This window comes from Ranitomeya imitator, chromosome 4 (genome assembly GCF_032444005.1).
Source record: "Ranitomeya imitator isolate aRanImi1 chromosome 4, aRanImi1.pri, whole genome shotgun sequence".
Classification (NCBI taxonomy): Eukaryota; Metazoa; Chordata; class Amphibia; order Anura; family Dendrobatidae; genus Ranitomeya; species Ranitomeya imitator.
In genome coordinates this window covers 619,351,073-619,372,892 of record NC_091285.1, presented here as the reverse complement: position 1 = coordinate 619,372,892, position 21,820 = coordinate 619,351,073, and the positions used below count along the sequence as shown (strand labels likewise).

General features: G+C 42.8%; 1 protein-coding gene across 2 annotated transcripts in view; it reads right to left on the bottom strand.

The window, feature by feature from the left end:
- KCNIP3 (potassium voltage-gated channel interacting protein 3) overlaps window positions 1-15,538 on the bottom strand; it is a 248,460-nt gene extending 232,922 nt beyond the window's left edge. Inside the window, exon 1 of one of the 2 annotated variants that reach the window (XM_069766599.1) lies at window positions 15,423-15,538. In XM_069766599.1, coding sequence (XP_069622700.1) covers window positions 15,423-15,428 — 6 coding nt within the window. In that variant the 5' untranslated portion in view covers window positions 15,429-15,538. The remainder of the gene's footprint in view (window positions 1-15,422) is intronic. The other variant, XM_069766598.1, reaches the window with a different exon arrangement.
- Window positions 15,539-21,820: the final 6,282 nt, after the last annotated feature.

The window sequence follows — 21,820 nt, the reverse complement described above, 5'->3', positions numbered from 1 at the left end:
GTGCAGTACAAGGAAATCCTGAAAACATGACCTGTTTGCTGCCTTTGAGGATTGCAGTTTGACACCTCTGTTATAGAGTACTAGCTGGTGGCCCGATTCTAACGCATCGGGTATTCTAAATATGTATGTCCACGTAGTATATTGCCCAGTCACGTAGTATATTCATGTACCTTATAGAGTACAATGGCCCCAAAATTCCCCCCATATTGCATGATACCCCTACAGTGAATTCACCCCAGAGTTCCCACTCATGCAAATTATGATGACACCACAGTGTTACCTCCGGTCACTGAAGCTCTGTTCCCAGCCGAGCTGAACTGTCGTGACCTCGGTGACATCCCTGCTAGCATCGTGAGAGGTCATGGCAGTTCAGCCTGGCTGGGAACGGAGCTTCAGTGACCGGAGGTAACCTCAATTACATCACCGCCAGTCACTGAGGCTTCGCTCACAGCAATTCAGCAGTTCGCTCACAGCAGCTCAGCCTGGATGGTCGCATCTTGGCACCATCCAGGTTGAAAACTATTTTTTCCCCCAGACATGGATTATGGTGTGGGACAGAGCAACATAGAGGTGAGGGGATATTATTCTTTTGTTTCAGGAGAACGAGGGCTTCAGTGGAATAGGCATTTGGTGAGTATAAATGTGTTTGTTATTTTTAAATAAAAAAGGAAAACTGTTTTATTTCTAATAAAGGACTTTATTCTGGCTGTGTCTTTATTTACCATATAACCATAAATAACTACCTGCCCATATATTGTAGGTTTAGCCCAGAGTGACATGTTTTGTCCATAGTTGTAGGCTGGTGGCCCAAAAGTGGCATGTATGGTAGAGTAGGACCCATCAGAAGGAGATCACCTTGCCGTAGTTGATGGGCACACATGAATTGGCCAATTTATGCGCTAAGAATCTTCATTTCATCTATTACTGTAAGTTTTAGGGAAAAAAAAAATTTCGAAAAAATTTGTGAAAAAAATATTCTTGAGAAGTATAATTCATATTGAATATTTGTCTGTGTTTTCACATGGCCTAGATTCATGTACATGTGCTGCTGTGTTCTTCTTTATCTATATTGCAGTTTGCAGCTTGCACGTGTTCACATTAGGAGTGCTGGTTGTTTTTTTTTCTTTTTCTCTAACTATAGGATTAGTAATGGATATGTTTCTTACAGATGTTTCTCCATTACTAAGCCATGGGCTTGATGTCACCTCACAATACAAAGGTGACATCAACCCCAAAAATATTAACCCCACTTGCCCCCACTACATGACAAGTGGGAAGAGCCGGGTAAAGCGGCAGAATTGGTATATCTAATACTGTAGATGTGCCTTTTCTGGGCAGCTGCAGGCCGCTATATTTAGGCTGGGGGGGGGCAATATCCATGGCTCCTTATCAGCCCGAGAATACCAGCCCCCAGCTGTCTGCTTTAACAAGGCTGGTTGTCAAAAATGGGGGGACCCCACGCCGTTTAAAATTATTTATTCAAAAAATTAAAAAATACGGTGTGGGGACCCCTCTATTCTTGATAACTTGCCTTGCTGAAGCTGACAGCTGAGGATTGCAGCCCCAGCTGTGAGTTTTTCCTCGCTGGTTAACAAAAATACATGGGAACCCACACCAATTTTTAAAAAAAAAAAGATTTATTTACAGCGCAGGAGCCGGCAAATGAATACTATCATCAGCCGGTCCTGCTCTCGCTGTTATTATCGGCAGCAGGTGTCGAATGATGGGAGCAGTTGTACCATCAGCTGACACCAGTGTCCTGAGGTAAATTTTATACTGACAATCACAGCTGAGCACTCACGCTGTCTTTTGACAGCGTGGGAACCGCGGCCCTCGGACCAGTGGGGATGTTTTCACCACCGATCAGAAGTGGTGTTTGCCGCGCTGTCATGCACATGACAGCACATAAACACTGGATGTTTGGACTCCCCATTCAAGTGAATGGGGTCTGGGTTCGGGTTCATGTACGGGTACTGTTCTAATACCTGAACCTAAAAGTTTTGTATCTGTTTGGCCGGACCCAAACATCCAGGTGTCCACCCATCTCTACCTAACAGATCTCACATTCAGAGTGATGGTCCCCAGTTACAATATAACTTCACCCACAGCCCCTACACACTATGAGAGCCAACACACACACAATATGATGGCTCCCGCAACCCTCTAGCCAGTTTCATAGCAATGACAGACACCTCTATGCAAGCATTACCCATCATCACTGGCATGGCCATCCACCAAGCGACATTTGAGACTGGAGTTGGGCAGTGGGATTATACTACCTAGTTTGTGGTTGAGAAGGTGTAAAGCAGGAGTCTGGATACAATGCACAGAGGCACAAGGCGGAAACAGTCAGGGATGATTATAGTTCTATTTTTATACAGTGACTTCAAGTAACTGAAGAATTAGTGTTAGTAACTAGACCGTTAACATTCAAACTAAGATAACAATAAACTTGGAAAAGCAAAGGAAATCTTTCTCTAGCTACCGTTAATGTTCTACTCCCTGCTACTCCCAGTCATGGGAGCCACTATGTAAGTTCTCTCTCTGCAAGTCTGGCCCTAGCAGGGTCACCGGGTTTTCCCGCTAGGCCACAAGTCTTTCTTTGACTTAGTCTTTCAAAGCCTGTTGAGCTTCCCATGTTCCAAACTGCACTCTCCCAACTTGAGACCCTAATCCCAGCTGACCTTGGTACCATAGATGATAGCTGGGAGTGACGGCCTTGCTCATGTTCGCTGTCCCTCCACAGTTGCAGGCAGACCTCGCCTGTTGCAGTCTCCTCATGGATCTTTTTGGCCTGTCCGCTGACAGAAGACTCAGGATTGAAGCGGAGTGGACTAGGCTCCTGCTCTTAACAGGCAAAGTCGGTTCTCTTGGGCTTTACTGGCGTAGGGCATGGATCTTGTTCCTGACTAGTGCAGACAAAATTCAGAGTCCTCCTGAGCGTGATCCAAGCCCTGTCACTTTGATGGTGTCGACTTGCCTCATCAATATCCCTGGAGCGCGTCTGCTCCACTCTCTTCGCTGGCGCCAAATCTGCTTTTATATTAAGGAAGTCCTTCCCGTGTGTCACCTGATCAGGTTCAGCAGGTGAAGTTGCTCCCCTTGCAAATCTTTTAGCACAATTTGGTTCCACTTGATTTTGTCTGGCTAGGAGATGGCAGTCTCTCCTCAATAATGGCACATCCCGCAAGGGCTCTTCAGGGATATCACCGCTTCTTATTACGAAGGAGTGATACCTGGGTAGTGGCAATGATACTCATAGGATGGCTGTCTTTGCTCTCTTTCTTTGTCTTGGCCCTGTCCTGTGCTCTTCCATGTTACCTAAAACCAAGAGCTGGAAAATCAGTTTCTCCCTCCTTATTTCAAAGATGCCTATTGTAAAAAGTGGCTTCCCTTGATGGCCTCCCATGTCATAAGTTTATCAGGTGTAAACCTGTAGTGTATTTAGGGAGTTGTCTAGAGTAAAACCATAGTTGAGTAGTGTGGTGTTTAGTGTTGACTCTACTGCTGATGATACACCTAGGGCTAGGTTCCTCCAGAATGTAGGAGATCAATTACGAACAGATGATCAACTGGCAAATTAGGGAGACAGATTGTTCTTTTTTTAAAGTGCCAAATGTGGCCAATCATGCTGTAGACCTCTATTTTAGCTGACAATCATAAAAACATCCTACCTGACAGATAACACATCTGGGAGACAATATTCTTGTGTAGTTTAAAATGATGAAAATTGTACATTTTTGCAAGCTTTTATGCTTCTGGGCATTCAGACACCATCCATAGGACATATGAATGTCTGTACTTTGTTTGTATGGGTTTTTCAAATTTGGTGCTCCCAACATTGAAAGTGATGCCATATTTCTAGGACATGCCATCACCATGTTGCTTCCCTCTGTATTTCTTTTTTTTTTTTTTTGTTAATCTGACTTACGGTTCCAGAGATATGGGCCTTTCATTTAGTGGTCATTTTTATAGTCCTTACCAGGGGGAGCATTACTCACAGGATTCTCCGAGGATGTGTCTTTAAGGCTACGTTCAGATTAGCGTTTCCCGACGCTGCGTCGGGCGACGCAGCGGCGACGCACGCGTCATGCGCCCCTATGTTTAACATGGGGGACGCATGCGTTTTTCTTGTTGCGTTTTCCGACACGTGCGTCGTTTTTGACGCTAGCGTCGGACGCAAGAAAATGCAACAAGTTGCATTTTTCTTGCGTCCGATTTTCGACAAAAAACAACGCACGCGCCGCAAAACGCAGCGTTTTTGCGTGCATTTGCACGCGTTTTTTCATGCGTCGTGCGTTGCGTCGCCGACGCAGCGGCGCGCAACGCTAATCTGAACGCAGCCTAAGCTGCTCTACCAGTCATGACGTTATTGCACTATCCATAATATTTAAGGAAGATGAAATACTTCTTTAAAGGAGTTTTCCTACTTCATAAAATGTTGGTATATTACAAAAATATGCTATTACTTTATGATTGGTGAAGGTCCAGCTGTCGTACTGTAGTGCCCTGCAAAGCAGATGGCCAGGAGGGGCATTGTTCAGTGGAAGACTTGAAGTGGCTGCATCACTAAACCTACTCTTTGGCCCAATTAGTCTCAGGATCCATGGGTTTACTGGTTGTCAGACTGGCTTAGCAAAATGCTATCACTTTTTGAAGTCAGAAAGTTAAGGAGCTTAAGCTTATTTTTTTAACTAGTAGTTGATTACAAAGGAACATATTGCTCAAGTGATTGCTTTTTAGTTATGGAGTAGCTTACAATGAGGGTTCATCTCAGTGGGTCCTGTGTAAGCCAGCTCCAAGTGGTGGTTACTCCATGACTTGGTAGTAAATGAAGGGCATTTGCACACATTATTTGCTGTGTATTTGTGGGGGTTGTTTTCCCATGCAGTTTTGTCTGAAAAATTGAGGCATTTCCTAATCATGCCATTAAACGACCGCTGTTACGCTGGCATGTAGCCAATAAGCAATCTTTTAACAGCTGCATTCAACATATGTAAACTTAGCACTTGGTCCACTCAGCAAATCATGGGGAACTATCATGGCCAGTATAGAAGATGAGGGCCGGTCAAGCATAGCCATTTTAGTATTTTTCAGTCTAGGGATAGGACTTCAGAGCGCACAGCTCATTCCACATAGAGATAGAAAAGGGACTACTAAGTGATTGAAAGATTCAAGTGAAATGGGGAGGTGCTGGACCTGCATGGTTGTGTAACATATATAACTATGAATTAATTGATCTGTGATATACTGCAGTTACAGCACCATAATAATAGCATTTCTTTAAAAATCTTTCCATTACACACCTATTTTCATGATACACACGTATTTTCATGACAATTTGAGGTTGTGCAATATTGAGATTTACAGTGAATTTATTAACCGGCGAAGCCGGTGAGTTCAAACTTCAAAAGATTGGATCACCTCTAGAATCCCCATGATATTAGCCAATCTGATACAGAAACTAACTACATATTTGTTTATAAGGTACACTTCAAGAACAAGCATATTGTATTATAAGTGCCTGACTGAATCTGCACAACTGACCATTCACTCTTTCGAATTGCCCTAAACAGCAATACAAGACAAAGCCCGTTGGGAAAGAGTGGCACTGATGCTAGGGAAAAAAAAATATATAACATTTTGTTTCATATTTATATGCAACCACTTTATAAGAAGGTTTGATCTTACTTAAATGGGGCACGAACTCGCTGATATGCAATGTCCACTCAACAAAAGACACAAAGGGAAGAAATGGAGCGAGCATGCACGAGAGATTGAGAGAATTGGGTCTATTCATCAAAGGTTTTAATTTATCTCTCGCAGGATAAATACGACTTATTATCTTATTCTATGCAGCTTACTCATCAAAGCCTTTAAAATAACTTCCCTCTTCATGCAAGATAAGAAAATAACCTTGAACAATGAGAAAAGGAAGAAAGTGAGAGAGTTAGCCATGGAGGAAGATAAACACTGGCAAATAGGTCAACTTGGGGATTCAAAGAAGGGTAAATGAGAGCGAGGGGGTGGCGGAGGCTCGGAGACCACACAAACGATTTCCATGCACTTTTAGTCAAAGCAATATGATGAGAGGTAGACTGTAGTTTTCCATTTATGAGGTTACTTCTGGGCCAAGTTGTAAATTACAAACCTACTGGCAAAAATGCTAAATATACTTTATTCTACTTTCTGAGTGCTTTTAGTGTAGATTTTATGCATGGTGGTGACACGATTCTCTGTAACTCCCAAATATAAAAAAAAATCCATTTTGGCCAATTTCAGACGAGCGCATTATGGAGCTATTTGTGCGCCTGTATTATAGATGCGAGTACCAGAGCAAATGAGGGTTGAAGAGCTTCAGCTGACAGCTTCATAGGTCCCTAGATCTCTGAACAGGTTGGGATTTGCATCCATAATTCAGGCAGTCAAATGCTACTGTAATATGCTTGTCTGAACTTGGCCATAGAGTACCGGTAAGTAAATTTAGATGCTACATTTTCTGGAGCTGAGTAATAAAGTCATGGGTTAGGAGGAGTATTGGGTGTTGAATTTTGTACAATTTCCTCATTTGTACTTCGTCCTGAAGCCATAAGACCATTTTCCAGAGGTGCAGGAACTACAGCTATACCATAGGCATTTCCCAATAGACGCCTCTGAGGTAGGAATACATTATCTTAAATAATATGGCCTCTGAGTTCTCCCATTGAAAGCTTGGGTGCATGCGCATTGTCTAGCATATGTCACTCAGCTGCCATGAACTTAAAGGGGTTTTATGGGACTATCTAATTTTTTATTTACTATGGACCTAAGAACTAACAGGCAAGTAATTGTTAACTACCTGCCTGTTCCACCCAGTTCCAGCTTAGAACAGTTAAGGACTGCTTCTACTGGTGACGTCAACAGAGCAGCTCTTCCTCTTACATTTTCTGTCGATGGGGGTATAACTGATGGCATAATACTCATTGACAGCTGGCTTACTGCAGATGAGCAGTGGGGAGCTCGCTGTGAATCAGCATTACAATGGTAGTTATTCCCTGTCCACAGAGAAGAGCAGAAGAGAAGCAGCTGATTTGTTGGCGTGATGTCAGCAGAATCCATAGAACCGTCGGCAGAAGCAGTCTGAGACCGCTCTGAACCGACAGAGATCGGTGGTGCGCAGAACAGGTAGGTAGTTAGCAACCACCTGCCAGTTAGTTCTTAGGCTCACAGTAAAAAAATAAATTGGTCCCAGATAAAACTTTAAAGAGGTTTTCCCAAGAACAAAGTACATTTTAATTAATAGCTATTGGAATAAAAATAAGTTCCCCATTTGGACGTGTTAAAAAAAATGTTCCTGTGCTGAGATAATCTTCTCAATGTGTCCCTGCTGTGTACCGTGTAATGGCCCTGTCTGACCGTACAGGGAAATGGTCTGATCATCCCACAGCTCCTGGGCAGGGAAGGAAGCAAAAGAGTATACAGACAGGACAGCACAGGATCACAGCTGATTCTTTTTGTGAGGTAAAACATTTCACTGTCTGTTTTTAAGCAATGTTTTACCTCAAAGAAAGAATCAGCTGCGATCTCCTGCTGTCCTGTCTGTGTACTCTCTTTTGCTTCCTTCCCTGCCCAGGAGATGTGGTAAATCAGTGGCACACTTATTAGATTATATCAGCACAGAAACAATGTTTTTCAAACACATTCAATTGTGGAATTGATCAATATTCCAGTATCTATGGATTAAAATGTTGACTAAAATTAACTTTGTTCGTGAGAAAGAAATAGACATTGATTATGTCCTGTCCATCAGTGACCACTGAGCCCAGCGATTGTTGGATGAGCTGTCAACACTTTAAGTATGTGTGCGGGAATCAATGGAGTGGCTGCATTGCAGCAACAGGGTATACAGAGGGGAAATAATGCAGTTTTTTACAGTTTAAAACAGGGGTGGTGTCACGATAGGACTGGTGAGTGACCTGGGACTAGGGGCTCCTTTCCTGACCCTAACACTAGGGGGTCGCCTAACTCACCCTGTTCCCCGGGATACTCCAGATGGTGAAGATGCCGGGGCCTCCGCACTTGCCTTATCTCCTAGATTCACTCTACATCTGTCCCCTTCCCCCACCAAGGGAAGAGGGGGCGCTACTGTGCACTGTAGTACACCAACCCGACCGACAGGGTAACAAAGACAAGGATAAACTGAAAACTTCACACACCCCAAAATATACACTCACATATAACAGAGGTATTCACCAAGGTGTGTAGAAAGTGGTAAGAAAGCAAAACAGGGAAGGACAAGGAATTACCAAGCGTACAAACCAGACAACAGTCGCTAATAAACTCCTCCAGCACTGCTTCTCAAAACCAACTTCTCCCACTCCTATGTCTTTGCAGCAATTGCTACCTCAGACAAGGACTTGGTTATTGAGCCGAGATTTTATAGGGAAAAGGAGTGGCTAACTGAGCACAGCTGAATGCAGGAATTTCCATCATGGCCGATTAACCCCTGTTCTGCTGGAAGAAATAAACCCGTTTATTACACTGGAGAAATGCTCCTTCTCAGCAGCGGAGTAGGAGCCACCAAAGGCTGCGGTCTTCTGGCTCTTGTCTGTTGCTGTAACACCGTGACAGGTGGGCTACTAATTTTGTAAATTTTTCCCAACTGAGCGACACTGACTGTTGTGGAGGACCGAACAAACAGGCCAAACTTAATTCTGATTATTATTATTATTATTGTTTTACATTTTTATCACTTAAAGAGAACCTGTCATGTAAAATTAGGCTATTAGCCTGAATGTATGGGGTTAATCTGCAGGCTAATAGCATTCTGACACCTCACGGCGCCCCCCATGAGAGCCGCATTGCTTGGAGGAAATATACTTTATTCCTCCCGGCAGGCTCGCTCTTTTACTCACAGGGGTGGCACTGGCATGGTTCCAGTCACCACTCTCTGTGCATAGAGAACAGTGGCCAGTGGCTGTAACCGTGCCTCCACACTGAATGACAGCTGGATCAGCATTAGAGTATTGAGCAGAATAAAGTCCGCTGACTTGCTGCTGCTATTACATGTTATAATAAGGACTATTGTGACAGGCATTGTATTCTTACCTGTATCAAACAATATGGTGCTCCCAGAGTATAATTTTCCCATACAGCCCCTCAAAAATTATGATGACTCTACATAGCCCCCAATGATGTGCCCTCAGAACATCACAAACAGTATAATGTTCCCCCCACACAGTATGATGTCCCCATAAAGTATGATTTCTGCCACTTGCTTACCTTTAGCAATACCATAGGATGCCCCCACAGTACCCCCATATGGTATGATGTCCTCAAACAGCTCCCCACATAGTATAATGTTCCAATACAGACCCTCAAACAGTGTGATGTGTATCGACAAAACCTCTTCAGATATAATGATGTCTCGTCAAAACTCCTCATACAGTTCGATGTCTCCATACATTATGATGTACCCATACATCCCCTCCCCACAGAGCTCCAACAAAGTATGCTGTCCCCACCAGGCTCCTTATACAGTATGAAGTCCCTAAATAGCCCCTCATGCGGTATAATGTCTCCACAGATCCCCCATGCAGTGTGATATCCCCACACAGCCTCTTATGCAGTATGATGTTTCCCAAAAGTCCCCCATTCAGTATGATGCCCCCACATAGCTTACCACACACTATGATGTCATTAGAAAGCCCATCATGCAGTAAGATGTCTCCACATAACCCCCATGCAGAATGATATCCGCACACAGCCTCCTACAGAGTATGATGTCCCCAAATAGTCCCCCACTAAGTATGATAGCCCTCCATGCTGTGCGATGTTCCCACATGGTCCGTCATGCAGTATGATGTCCTTACACAGCCTTCATATTATATGATCTCCCTGCAAAGCATATCACATATTATGATGTCCCCACACAGCCGTCCACATAGTATGATGTCCCCATAGGTTCCCACAATTAGAATACAACTACTCGCCTAACCCCATTCCCCCATGTGCTGCTCTTATGTGTAGTGTACTGAGGCTCTGCCCAGCTGTCATGATGAAGTGATGTGATCGTGCCTGCTGTGTTCTCTGAAGCACAAGCTGAATGGTGGATGATGGAACTGATGGCTCCCTGTTCCATCCTTGCATTGACCAGTGTCCGGTATCTAATTTAGAACAATCCCTGTTCCTTTGCAACTCGTGAAAAATCGCTTAATATCCTCCAATGATAAGAACACAAATTCTAGTTTATATGGCACTGTACCATTTTCTTGCATATCAAATTTTACATCGACTTATTACAAAACAATTTACAGAACAAGAACACAATAGTCAAATATATACGAAGTAAAAAAAAAGATAGATTTTTACTTTTAAAGTCAGTGACGAAGGGAATGGAAATAGAAATTCCGGGCAGAGCACACAGAATCTGTCTCCTAAATCCACCAGATTGCTTGTTATAGATTGTACCTGTCAATTATGTGTCGTGGATGCCACCTTTAGGCTACGGCTACGCGACGACATGTGTGATATGACAGCACTTCTTAGAAAAAAATTGTTCCCATTCTTTCATCATTTACATATCATTAAAGGGAACTTGTCACCAGGTTTTTGCTATGTAATCTTAGAGCAGCATGATGTAGGAGCAGAGACCCTGATTCCCAGTGATGTGTACTTACTGATCTGCTTGCTGTCATTTTGATAAAATCCGTGTTTTCTCTGATACAAATCTACCAGTTCTCTAATGCTGAGCTCTGTATAACCCTGCCCACAACACTGATTGGCAGCTTTCTGTGTACACTGTGCATAGGCAGAAAACTGCCAATCAGTGGTCACACAGAGCTGCCAATCAGTGGTCACACGGAGTAGGTGGACTACATGGCAGGAGACAACTAGTCCTCTAGTGATAATCTCTTGCTGATAAAATAGTGATTTTTTTTTAAAAAACTGCAGCATCCAATAAAGTAAGGGTCAGATAGCTGGAATCAGGGTCTCTGTCCCTACATTCTGCTGCTCTCAGATTACCTAGCAAAATCCTGGTGACAGATTCTCTTTAACATATCTATAGATCCTATTATGTCCATAACTCAATTACATTTTCTTCTTAGTGTTACAATTTCAATTTTGTGGAATATGTATTATATATATATTTACATAGTAACATAGTAACATAGTTAGTAAGGCCGAAAAAAGACATTTGTCCATCCAGTTCAGCCTATATTCCATCATAATAAATACCCAGATCTACGTCCTTCTACAGAACCTAATAATTGTATGATACAATATTGTTCTGCTCCAGGAAGACATCCAGGCCTCTCTTGAACCCCTCGACTGAGTTTGCCATCACCACCTCCTCAGGCAAGCAATTCCAGATTCTCACTGCCCTAACAGTAAAGAATCCTCTTCTATGTTGGTGGAAAAACCTTCTCTCCTCCAGACGCAAAGAATGCCCCCTTGTGCCCGTCACCTTCCTTGGTATAAACAGATCCTCAGCGAGATATTTGTATTGTCCCCTTATATACTTATACATGGTTATTAGATCGCCCCTCAGTCGTCTTTTTTCTAGACTAAATAATCCTAATTTCGTTAATCTATCTGGGTATTGTAGTTCTCCCATCCCCTTTATTAATTTTGTTGCCCTCCTTTGTACTCTCTCTAGTTCCATTATATCCTTCCTGAGCACCGGTGCCCAAAACTGGACACAGTACTCCATGTGCGGTCTAACTAGGGATTTGTACAGAGGCAGTATAATGCTCTCATCATGTGTATCCAGACCTCTTTTAATGCACCCCATGATCCTGTTTGCCTTGGCAGCTGCTGCCTGGCACTGGCTGCTCCAGGTAAGTTTATCATTAACTAGGATCCCCAAGTCCTTCTCCCTGTCAGATTTACCCAGTGGTTTCCCGTTCAGTGTGTAATGGTGATATTGAAGAAAGAGCGGTCACACTCCAAACATAGCTAAAAACGTAACAAAAAATGAATTGAGAAACGCTCACACCTTGAGCTGAAATGTTGCGTACCTTTGGCATGGAATACATTTACTGGTGTTTCACGTTTTTTGCTGTTTATGGAGTCCGAGCTCTCGTTCTCCTATAATTTATCATTCTCCATTTGCCAGTGGATTTGGAGGACCGCACTCACATTTTGTACGACTGGTGCAACTCCACTTTCTTTTTTTCATTTACATATATACAGTATTTAGCATGAAGAAACAGTATAGTATTATAGTCTAGCGTACGTATGATAGATACACATAGAAGTGGAAGTCGGCCGGATGATCAGAAAGAATGGTCGTTCATGTATCTGAAGGATGGGTTGGGTTCAAGATAGAAAGTTTTGTTCTCAGTTATAGGGAATGTGTCAGCAGATTTTTGTTATATACTCTGAGAGAAGCATAATATAATGATTCCAGTGATTTATCACTTACTAGGCTGCTTGGTGCAGTTTTGATAGTATCCTTGTTTGTCTGATGTAGATGTAGCAGAGCGAACACTACATGCTCTCTATTACCCCGCCCACAGCTCTGATTGGCAGCTTCCTGTGTACACTATGAATTGTCAGTGAGCTGCCAATCAGTGGTGGGGGCGTGGCTACACAGATTAGCCAGACTGGGCTGCACAAGACATGTAGTCCAGTAGTGATAATCTTCTGCTGATAAAATACTGATTGTATTGACACTACAACACAAAGCCTAATAAGTGACACATCCCTGTAATCAGGCTCTCATGCCCTATATTATGCTGCTCACAGATTAAATAGCAAACACTTAATGAAAGATTCCCTTTAAGTCACATTTTTGATATTCAGATGTGTGTTTAATTCACCAAAATGAATCTGTAATAACATTTACATTGAGTAGCATGTATCATTTAAGAAACCCTCCCCTGCCTGTAGTGATCAGGCACCTGGAGGAACAAACATAGAAAGGCTCCTGTTTGCCATTTTTAGTAACTGTTCTTATAATTTTAGGTTGCACATAGCACCAAAATAATAGTGCCACACACGGCTGACACATAAAGAGCACACAGAATGCTACAATATTGTTCCTACATAATACTGCAAATAGATTCCCAACAATACCATCACACTCTGCTAAATAACACTGAGTGATTTTAGTTTGCTCTTGAGGTTTCTATCCTTAGGGGCCCCTAGTAAATAGAAGCCTTGAGCAAGTGCCCAGGTTGGCAGCCCTTAAATCAAGCTTTACTCAGCACCTGACAAAGATTGTCATCACTCACAATCTCAGCTTTTATTGAGGCTCATTATCTAATTTCTAAATGATTAAATCGTGACTTATTCTGTCCAAAGACCATACTAAGGACCAGGGGGCGCTAATTACGGGTGGAAGAAAGGTGATTCCGGAAGCTAAATAGGAAAGGGTTCTTTACAGTTAGAGCAGTCAGGCTGTGGAATGCCCGACCACAGGAGGTAGTAATGGCCGACACTATGACAGCTTTTATACAAGGGCTGGACGATTTCCTCAATACACACAACATTGTAGGTTATAGATAATTTAGTGACAAAATGTATAATTGGTGGAGAAAGGTTGAACTTGATTGTTTTTAATCTGATTAAAAACTTTCTATATTATTAAATATATTAAGAATTATTATAAATTAATAATTAATGTAATTATTTGTATTTATTCACTACTGGTCGCTCAGAATCTCCATAAAACAGCTATATTTTTACTCCTGTACCAATATATCATGCACACAGCGCTGCGCACAAATGCCTCCTACAATCTCATGTTATAATACAGTACAAGAAACATACTCTAGAATACATTTCAGAGGAAGCAAATTAATCTATCGCTTTTTGCGAAGTATACGCTAAGAGGGAGAACCCAGGAGCCTAGTGTTACAGGCGAGAAATGCTTAACCACTGAACCTCCAAGCTGCTCTATCTTCCCAATGGACAGCTGTAGGTCTAGATTATTATTATTATTATTATTATTATTTTTCTATATTAATTATTATTGTCATTTTTTTTTTAATTTATTCATTTTTGGCCAATCAGAATCAACATAAAACACCTCTATACCATACAAAGCGCCCACATATTCTGCAGCGCGGTACGGAGACACACAATCTCATTTTACAATACTATGAAATGTATCCTAGGATAAATATCATAGGAAGCCCCTTAACCTGTCACTATATTTTTGGGGTATATACAAACAGGGAGAACTCTGGACCCCAGAATTGAATGGCAGAAACACTTAACCACTGAGCCTCCGTGCTGAACATGTCTTGACCAGTATCCTTCATCTATGTCCCACGAGGAACAGGTGAACTTTTAATACTAACTCGGGGGTCCTCCGAGTATTTATGACTGCTCGGAGATTTAGCTTTCATCGCGGCAGCTGGACGATTTGCGGCTGTTAGCCAGCTTGATTACATGTGGGGATTCCCTAGCAACCAGGCAACCCCCACATGTACTCAGCCTGGCTAGTAGCTGTAAATCATTCAGCACTAACAAATACTCAGAGATCACCCGAGCGTGCTCAGGAAATCTCGAGTAACGAGTATACTCGCTCACCACTAATAATGAAGTCTCTCATCCAAGAAAAAACTGGTTCAGAACTTAAAATTAACGCTGTTCCGCTATGGAGAAACCCTAAAGAAAACTCAAGCAGCAAGTTCATAACTTGTAAGGATTGAAGAGAGCAATTGATGAGATGGTTTTTTATAGTGGTCGTTGAACAAAATGATGCTAAAAACACTAATTGGTGGGTGGGCAGCATCCATGCCTGGTGGCGACCCGGTCCTCTGAAACCAATTGTCAGACGTTGTGATGTTTATGCTCCTTGTTGGAGCACAAGTTGCAGAAATCTAAGTCCATGACTAATCGTACAACATAAGATCAGAATTTTGCATTACGGATTTCGATATAATGATGTTCGCCATTATTAGTTACGACTGTCAGCAGAATATTTTCTAATGGCATGTCATGCAGCCACGAGTCGGCGTGTAGTCGTAGCCTAATTCACAAATACATTATTTTTTATAGAGCGACAAAGTACAAAAAAGGTAGCAGAAGTGAATTTTGCGGTGCGCTACGCACACTGTATAATTGGATATAATTAGCGCAATCCTATAAAAACCCCACTAATAAAACATTGGGACATCAGCGCTCCGCTCCTTCGGTGGGTGCTGGAAGGGCGAGTAACAAGTACAACAGCTGGAGACAATCTGCATCTCTCTGATCTTCACCGCATGGATTCAATAGAAAGTCATCCCATTAATCGATCCCCCCGGATGAGGAACCGAGCGTGCACCACATGTATCTTTCATGAGAATGTGAAAATATATATAGGAAACTGGGAGCGAATGGAAAAAGGAAGACAAGAAATAAGCAGAGAGCAACCAGTCGGCACAACCGTCAATGAGATAAAGGTAGAGGTAGACGCACACAGGACCCTACAGTGGTCCGCATCTTACCTGCATGGTCACCGGAGAGGAGTAGAGGACAGACGAACAGTGCAAGCCTGTAACTGTGTGACAATGGGAACACTGTGCGCTGCCTCCTCTCTTCTCAGGCTCTTATCCCAGTCTCCAAGAAAAAAAAAAGCCTCTTTTTTTTATTAACCGTTTTCTTACCACATTCCTTGAAGCCCTTTGGCTGATCTTGCCTCTTTTTTTATCCTCTGAGCACAATTTCCAGCAAAGATTGAAAAGATATATATATTTTTTTATTCTCTGATGCCTATTACATCTAATAGATGGTAATAATAATGAACCAAATTATACCCAGCACTGACTCTACATAAATATTCTCAATTTCAAGGAAAGTGAGAATGTTCGCAAATATAGGTGACCCACGGGAGGCATGGTCTACACCAGGGGTCCCCAACTCCAGTCCTCAAGGCCCACCAACAGGTCATGTTTTCAGGATTTCCTTTGCATTGCACAGGTGATGCAATTATTACCTGGGCAAGACTAAGGAAATCCTGAAAACATGACATGTTGATGGGCCTTGAGGACTGGAGTTGGGGACCCCTGGTCTACACTATATAGCACGATTACATAATTACTAGTTATATCAATTTTCTGCTCTGCAGATTAACGTAGATTGCATATGCGTTTAGTGATTGAAGAGGGTTAGCGCCTCATTGTGCGGATCCATTATTTAATGCATTAAAAGCCTCAAGTACCGCGCAATTCTAGAATAAATCACAAATGGCGTGTTATTATGTGCAAATTAATAAATGGTGTTAGTGATTTGTGAGCTATAACAAAAATAGCAGAGCTGAGGTGCGGAAAACTGAGGATAAAATTAGTAGTAGATGTTATGCCCAATCTTATGATCCAGCATTGGGGGCAGTTTTCCTGGGGTCTTGAGCAATTCTGAGATTCCTCACCGATTTAGTAAAACGGTAAGACCAGAATGTTAAGGCAGAACCATTGGCACATAATGTTTTCCAGCAATGCCACAATTCTCTAAAGCTGTCCAAACACATTAGCTTCGCTGATATCTGTCCTGAATTTTTCAAAATTTGTCCTAAATTATGAAACACAACCCTGATAAATTTAGAACAAAATGGTTTTAGTATACCCCACCTCAAAGTGAGCATTTAATCGTTTGCCACAAGTCATTAACGTTAGGGTTGGGGGAATGACTTATACCTCCCTATACCAAGAGAAGTGTTTGGAAGTAGTGATGAGCGAGTATACTTGTTGCTCGGGTGGTCTCTGAGTATTTGTTAGTGCTCGAGATTTAGTTTTCATCGCCTCAGCTGCATGATTTACGGCTGCTGGACAGCCTGAGTACATGTGGGAATTCCCTAACAAACAGGCATTCCTCATATGTATTCAGCCTGTCTAGCAGCCGTTAATCATGCAGCTGCGGTGACAAAAACTAAATCTCTGAGCACTAACAAATACTCGGAGACCGCCCGAGCGTGCTCGGGAAAACCCAAGCAAGAAGTATACTCACTCATCACTATTTGTAAGTATGTTTTAGATTCATGTTGGCCTGCCCTTCGGATTTATACACACAAGACGATCATCTAATGTACATGGAACTGCCCAAATGATCGAAGATGTTAAATCTTCATTCCCGATCACTTTGAGCTGCCAAAAGAGATGTCTGGCAGCAGCTTGCTCCCCATTGTCTATTAAGGCCTGTCCAAGCCAAGCATGCACGGTGTTTAAGAGAGTCAAGAGGAATAATTCCAATATCCGCGATTGTTGAGATTAAAATTGTAAAAAGTTGGGGAAACCGGGAGGGAAGGGAAAAAAGAAAAAGACCCGGGCCTACGCGTTTGGAGCTAAATGCTCTTACTCCTGATACTGATGCTGGAATATTGCTGTTTGCCCACTTGCCGATCCGGAATCCATGCACCGCATTTTGTTGATAGAGGCACCCCTTTTCCACACTTGGAGAGCTGAATATTCCCTTATCCCTTTTCCCCTTTGTATATTTAATAGTTATCAGATGCCAGTTATTAAAGGTGTCTGGGCACCTAAAGTCACTTGGGGGCCAAATCATTTAGACTGGTATTCCATATGTCAGTCGGGGCTCTATGGAATATGATGCATCAAATTTTTTAAGAGGCACGCCATTTAATTAATTAGGAGCATCTCTTGACTGGAGTGCGATATTGGCAGAAATGGATCCAGTCTATGACGGTAACACTAATCTGAAGTAAATGACGTAACTTTTCATGAATTTGACAGGCGTACATAGCCACCATGTTTTCTGCCCATATTGACATTACTGCCTGGAAATGGTGGTGAAAACGCCAAAAGTCGCAATATCTTTGTGCAATTTCTGATTTGCAGGAGAATACTGTGACTTAGATCTTTTACACTAGAATTCTGGAGTAAACGCTTCAATGATATGATCCTTTGGTAACGGAGAGAATTTTTTTTCTACTAACTACCTTAAATTAAAGTCTTCTGGTGAAAACTACTTATTACCCATCCATTGGATAGGTGATAACTTCTTAATCAGTGGTGGTCCATGGAATTCCATCAGCAGAACGGGGATGTTTTATCCCTGAGTGCAAACGATTTTTTACCGATTGTGTACCCCATAATTCCTTATGGATTGCCAGCTTGTGAGCAGGACCCTCACTCCTGTAACTGGTGAACTACAGTATGTTTTACTCTGTAATGTCTTTATTGTCTGTACATGTCCTCGCTTCAGTGTAAAGTGCTGCGGACCTGCAGCTCCATTTTGTGATGGGGTAAAAAAGTCCCATCGGGGATAAAAATGTCCTATTCTCCTTATCAGTGCAAGTCCACCAATTAGTAAATTATCACTTATTATCACCGGACAGCACGCCTAACGCCAATTTAGAAGAGCCGATAATCGGAAACGAACAATCATTAGAACTCTCATCCACTGATCGGCTTGTGTAGCCGGCGATCACCCAACAAACAAGTCAAATTCTCCTTTGTCGGGTGATTGGTTGTTCATGCTTGCATTAAAATCATCGTTCTGGATGGCAGGTCCAAATGGGACTTTAAACATCCACCGATAAGCTGGAATGTAACCGAGTAACCGATCGGTGATTGGTAGGTTAAATTTACAGCCTGATAACCACTGTTGATAAAGTCATCTGTGCTACTTGGTTATATGAGATAACTACATAGCTACACAGACAGTACACAGACCAACACACTGGAAAGCAATGCGGATAATCCGCAGCATCCTACACCCACCCTCACATCTCCATGGTAACCAAACCCAAGTTCCAAGACACACATCAAGAGTGAGGGCCCTAATGTGAAAAATGGCTTATTAACCCAAACCCATCCATGTATTCACGCCGCAGAATGGGTGCAGGCTCCGCTCGCTGGGAGCTATTTATAAGGCAGAGATTAAAATAGATCAGGTTCTGTTCGCAGAGTAACGCTATTCACACAGTCAGAGAGTAGACCATTATTAGTAGGCTTTATTCCCCAGAACTTGGGCAGCGCAGAGGACAGATAGACAGCAGCACGGAAACGAAGGGATTCAGCTGGGGAATTGTATTTCACATGGAAGTGATTCAGTAAAACGGCTGTGCTCTGCAAAATATGAAGAGATGGAAGAATATGACTGGCAAGGGCAAGTATCCTTCATAGAAGTATATTATGCACATTATACATATCATGGTGCACAACTTGTGCAAGGTAGAAAGAAGCTTACGCGGAGAACAGAACATGACCTTAAAAAAATGTTAACGGGGAAGTATGATTAATACTGTCTGAAAGGGTTGTTCCACTACTTTTATATTGATGACCTATATAGCAGGTCATCAACATCAGATCACTGGGGGGCCGACACTTGGCAGCCCTTCTGATCAGTTGTTCTCAGTGCCGCTACTAGCTAGCTGGATGTTGGCAGTCGCAAAGCTGAAGAGTAGAGCTCCATCATTCAAATGTGTGCCGTTCTGCAGTAGCCGGCAGCGGCCACTACAGTTGACAGAACTCTGCAACTGCCAACATTCAGCCACCACTGACATCGGGGACAGTTGATTGAGGGGCGCCGGATGTTGGACCCCCATGGACTAAATTTGGCAGGCATTCAGAAATTCCCAGACAGTCCATAATGGAACTGTTTTACCCCGTTCTTAAAAGTAATATGATGTGTATGTGATTGTTTTTTTTTATCTGGAGAGGATTGTATGGATTTTTATAACTGTAATAATCAATTTACAGTCCCCAGTGAATGCTGTGGATGTGTTCACTTCACTATTATGTTCTGTATACTCTGTTATGCTTTTACAACGTGTCTTATCCTTGATTTTTGGTTGGATAAGTTGTCCAGAAATTTTTTTAAAAAATTAAGTTGGCAAACAAGCTACAGGTCTAATATTGATGTCCTATCTTAGGCCGGTTTCACACGTCCAGATGTTTCCGGTACCGGAAAAATCGGTACCGGAGATATCCGTGTCCATGTGCTCACATAGTACATCCATGTGGCACATGTACGGCAGCCATGTGCCGCCCATGTGCCGCATCAGGACCACACGGACGGCCACCGGGAAGCATCAGGACCACATGGACGGCTGCAGGAGAAACAGCGCTGCTTGTGGTGCTGAAGCCGGCTGTCATCCATTCTCCCCTGCTCGGATGAAAGCAGCGCGAGTGTGTTTCTTTATTTCATTAAAGTTCTTTTTTCTAAGTGTGCGTGTGTTTATTAACTCTTTCCCAACTGTGGGATTAGTAATGGATAAGTGTTTTATTGACACCTCTCCTTTACTAAGCCGGCTTAATGTCACCTTACAATACCAAGGTGACATTAAACCCTTATTACCCCTTAAGCCAATGCCACAGGGCAGTGGGAAGAACCGGGCAAAGCTCCAGAATCCCTTTTCTGGGCAGCTGTGGGCTGCTGTTTTAAGGCTGGGGGGCCCATAGCCATGGCCTCTTACCAGCCTGAGAATAGCAGCCCGTATCTGCGAGTTTTGCCGCGTTGGTTGGAAAATATAGGGGGGCAATCACCTGTTTTCTTTGACCCCTTCTCGCGCTGCTTTTAGCCGAACAGGGGAGAATGGATGACAGTCGGCTTCAGCACCCCAACAGCGCTTATACTAGCCCTGTTTCTCCCACGGCCGTCCGTGCGCACGAAGAAGAGTGTACACTGTTCTCCGTGTGCACATGTGCTGGACGTATTAAGGTATGTGCTGCCAGTAAAAAGCAGACATCTCTCCGTGTTTTGCATGCGGATACATGGTCTGTGAAGACCTGCTGACATGTGCATAGACCCATTCATTTGAATGGGTCTACGTGTGTCAGTGTCTCTGGAAAAGTCTAGGTTCTGGTATACGAGAGATGCCTTAATGTCTTGTCTCATGTTAATGCCTTAAAACCCTAGTGCATGCCCTCATCATCTCTTACCTTGACTACTGCAACCTCCTGCTCTGTGGCCTCCCCTCTAACACTCTTGAACCTCTCCAATCTATTCTAAACTCTGCCCGACTAATCCACCTGTCCCCCCGCTATTCCCCGGCCTCTCACCTCTGTCAATCCCTTCACTGGCTCCCCATTTATTTAACTGTATTCGAGTTGGTGACTCTAGGTTCAGCACCTGTTCACACTTAGTCTATGTTTGGATGTGACGGTCAGTTTTTGGAAATTTGTATTCATTAGCTTTCTGACTGAGCACTCCACCTCTTAGCCACAGGTGTTTTAATCGCAGCAGGACCATTACCCATCCACAGAGAGAGAGAGATTTTAGTCTAAGAAGAGTATTCACAGTAGGTTCCCATTCAGATGAAGATGTTTATTCTCAGCGAGGAAAGGAAAGTCAAGGTCCTGGTATTTGAGAGATGCCTTAATGTGGCTACCAGGTACACATGAATTGGCCAATTTATGCGCTAAGCGCTCTCATTTTTTCATATTTCTAATGCAGTAATGCAGTTAAATTTTCATGTTTCATGTTTGCATGTTTTGACGCCACAGTGTGCTGCCTTATTTATTTAACGGTATACCGGTTGGTGACTCTAGGTTCAGCACCTGTTCACACTTAGTCTATGTTTGGATGTGACGGTCAGGTTTTTAAATTAGTGTCTCCGGTACGTGAGAAAACTGTCAATACACGTACCGAAGGCACTGACGTGTGAAACCGGCCTTAAAGAAAGTTGATCAAAATAAAAGTAGTGTAGCTACCGCTTAGGTTCTTTTGTACAAGGTTATAATTGATGGAGGGAATGTCTGTGATCATCGGTTAGTGTATGTCTGCTAGGAATCATCAGCAGAGCAGCCACGGCATCTTTTATGCTGGCTTGAAGATTTTCTTTGGTCAGCAGTACATTCCCGCTTGCAGACTGGGGATGTGCTGCTGACAATGATTTAAAACGTAAGACACATCGGCAGGAAATAATGAGCATCACAAACACTGAAGA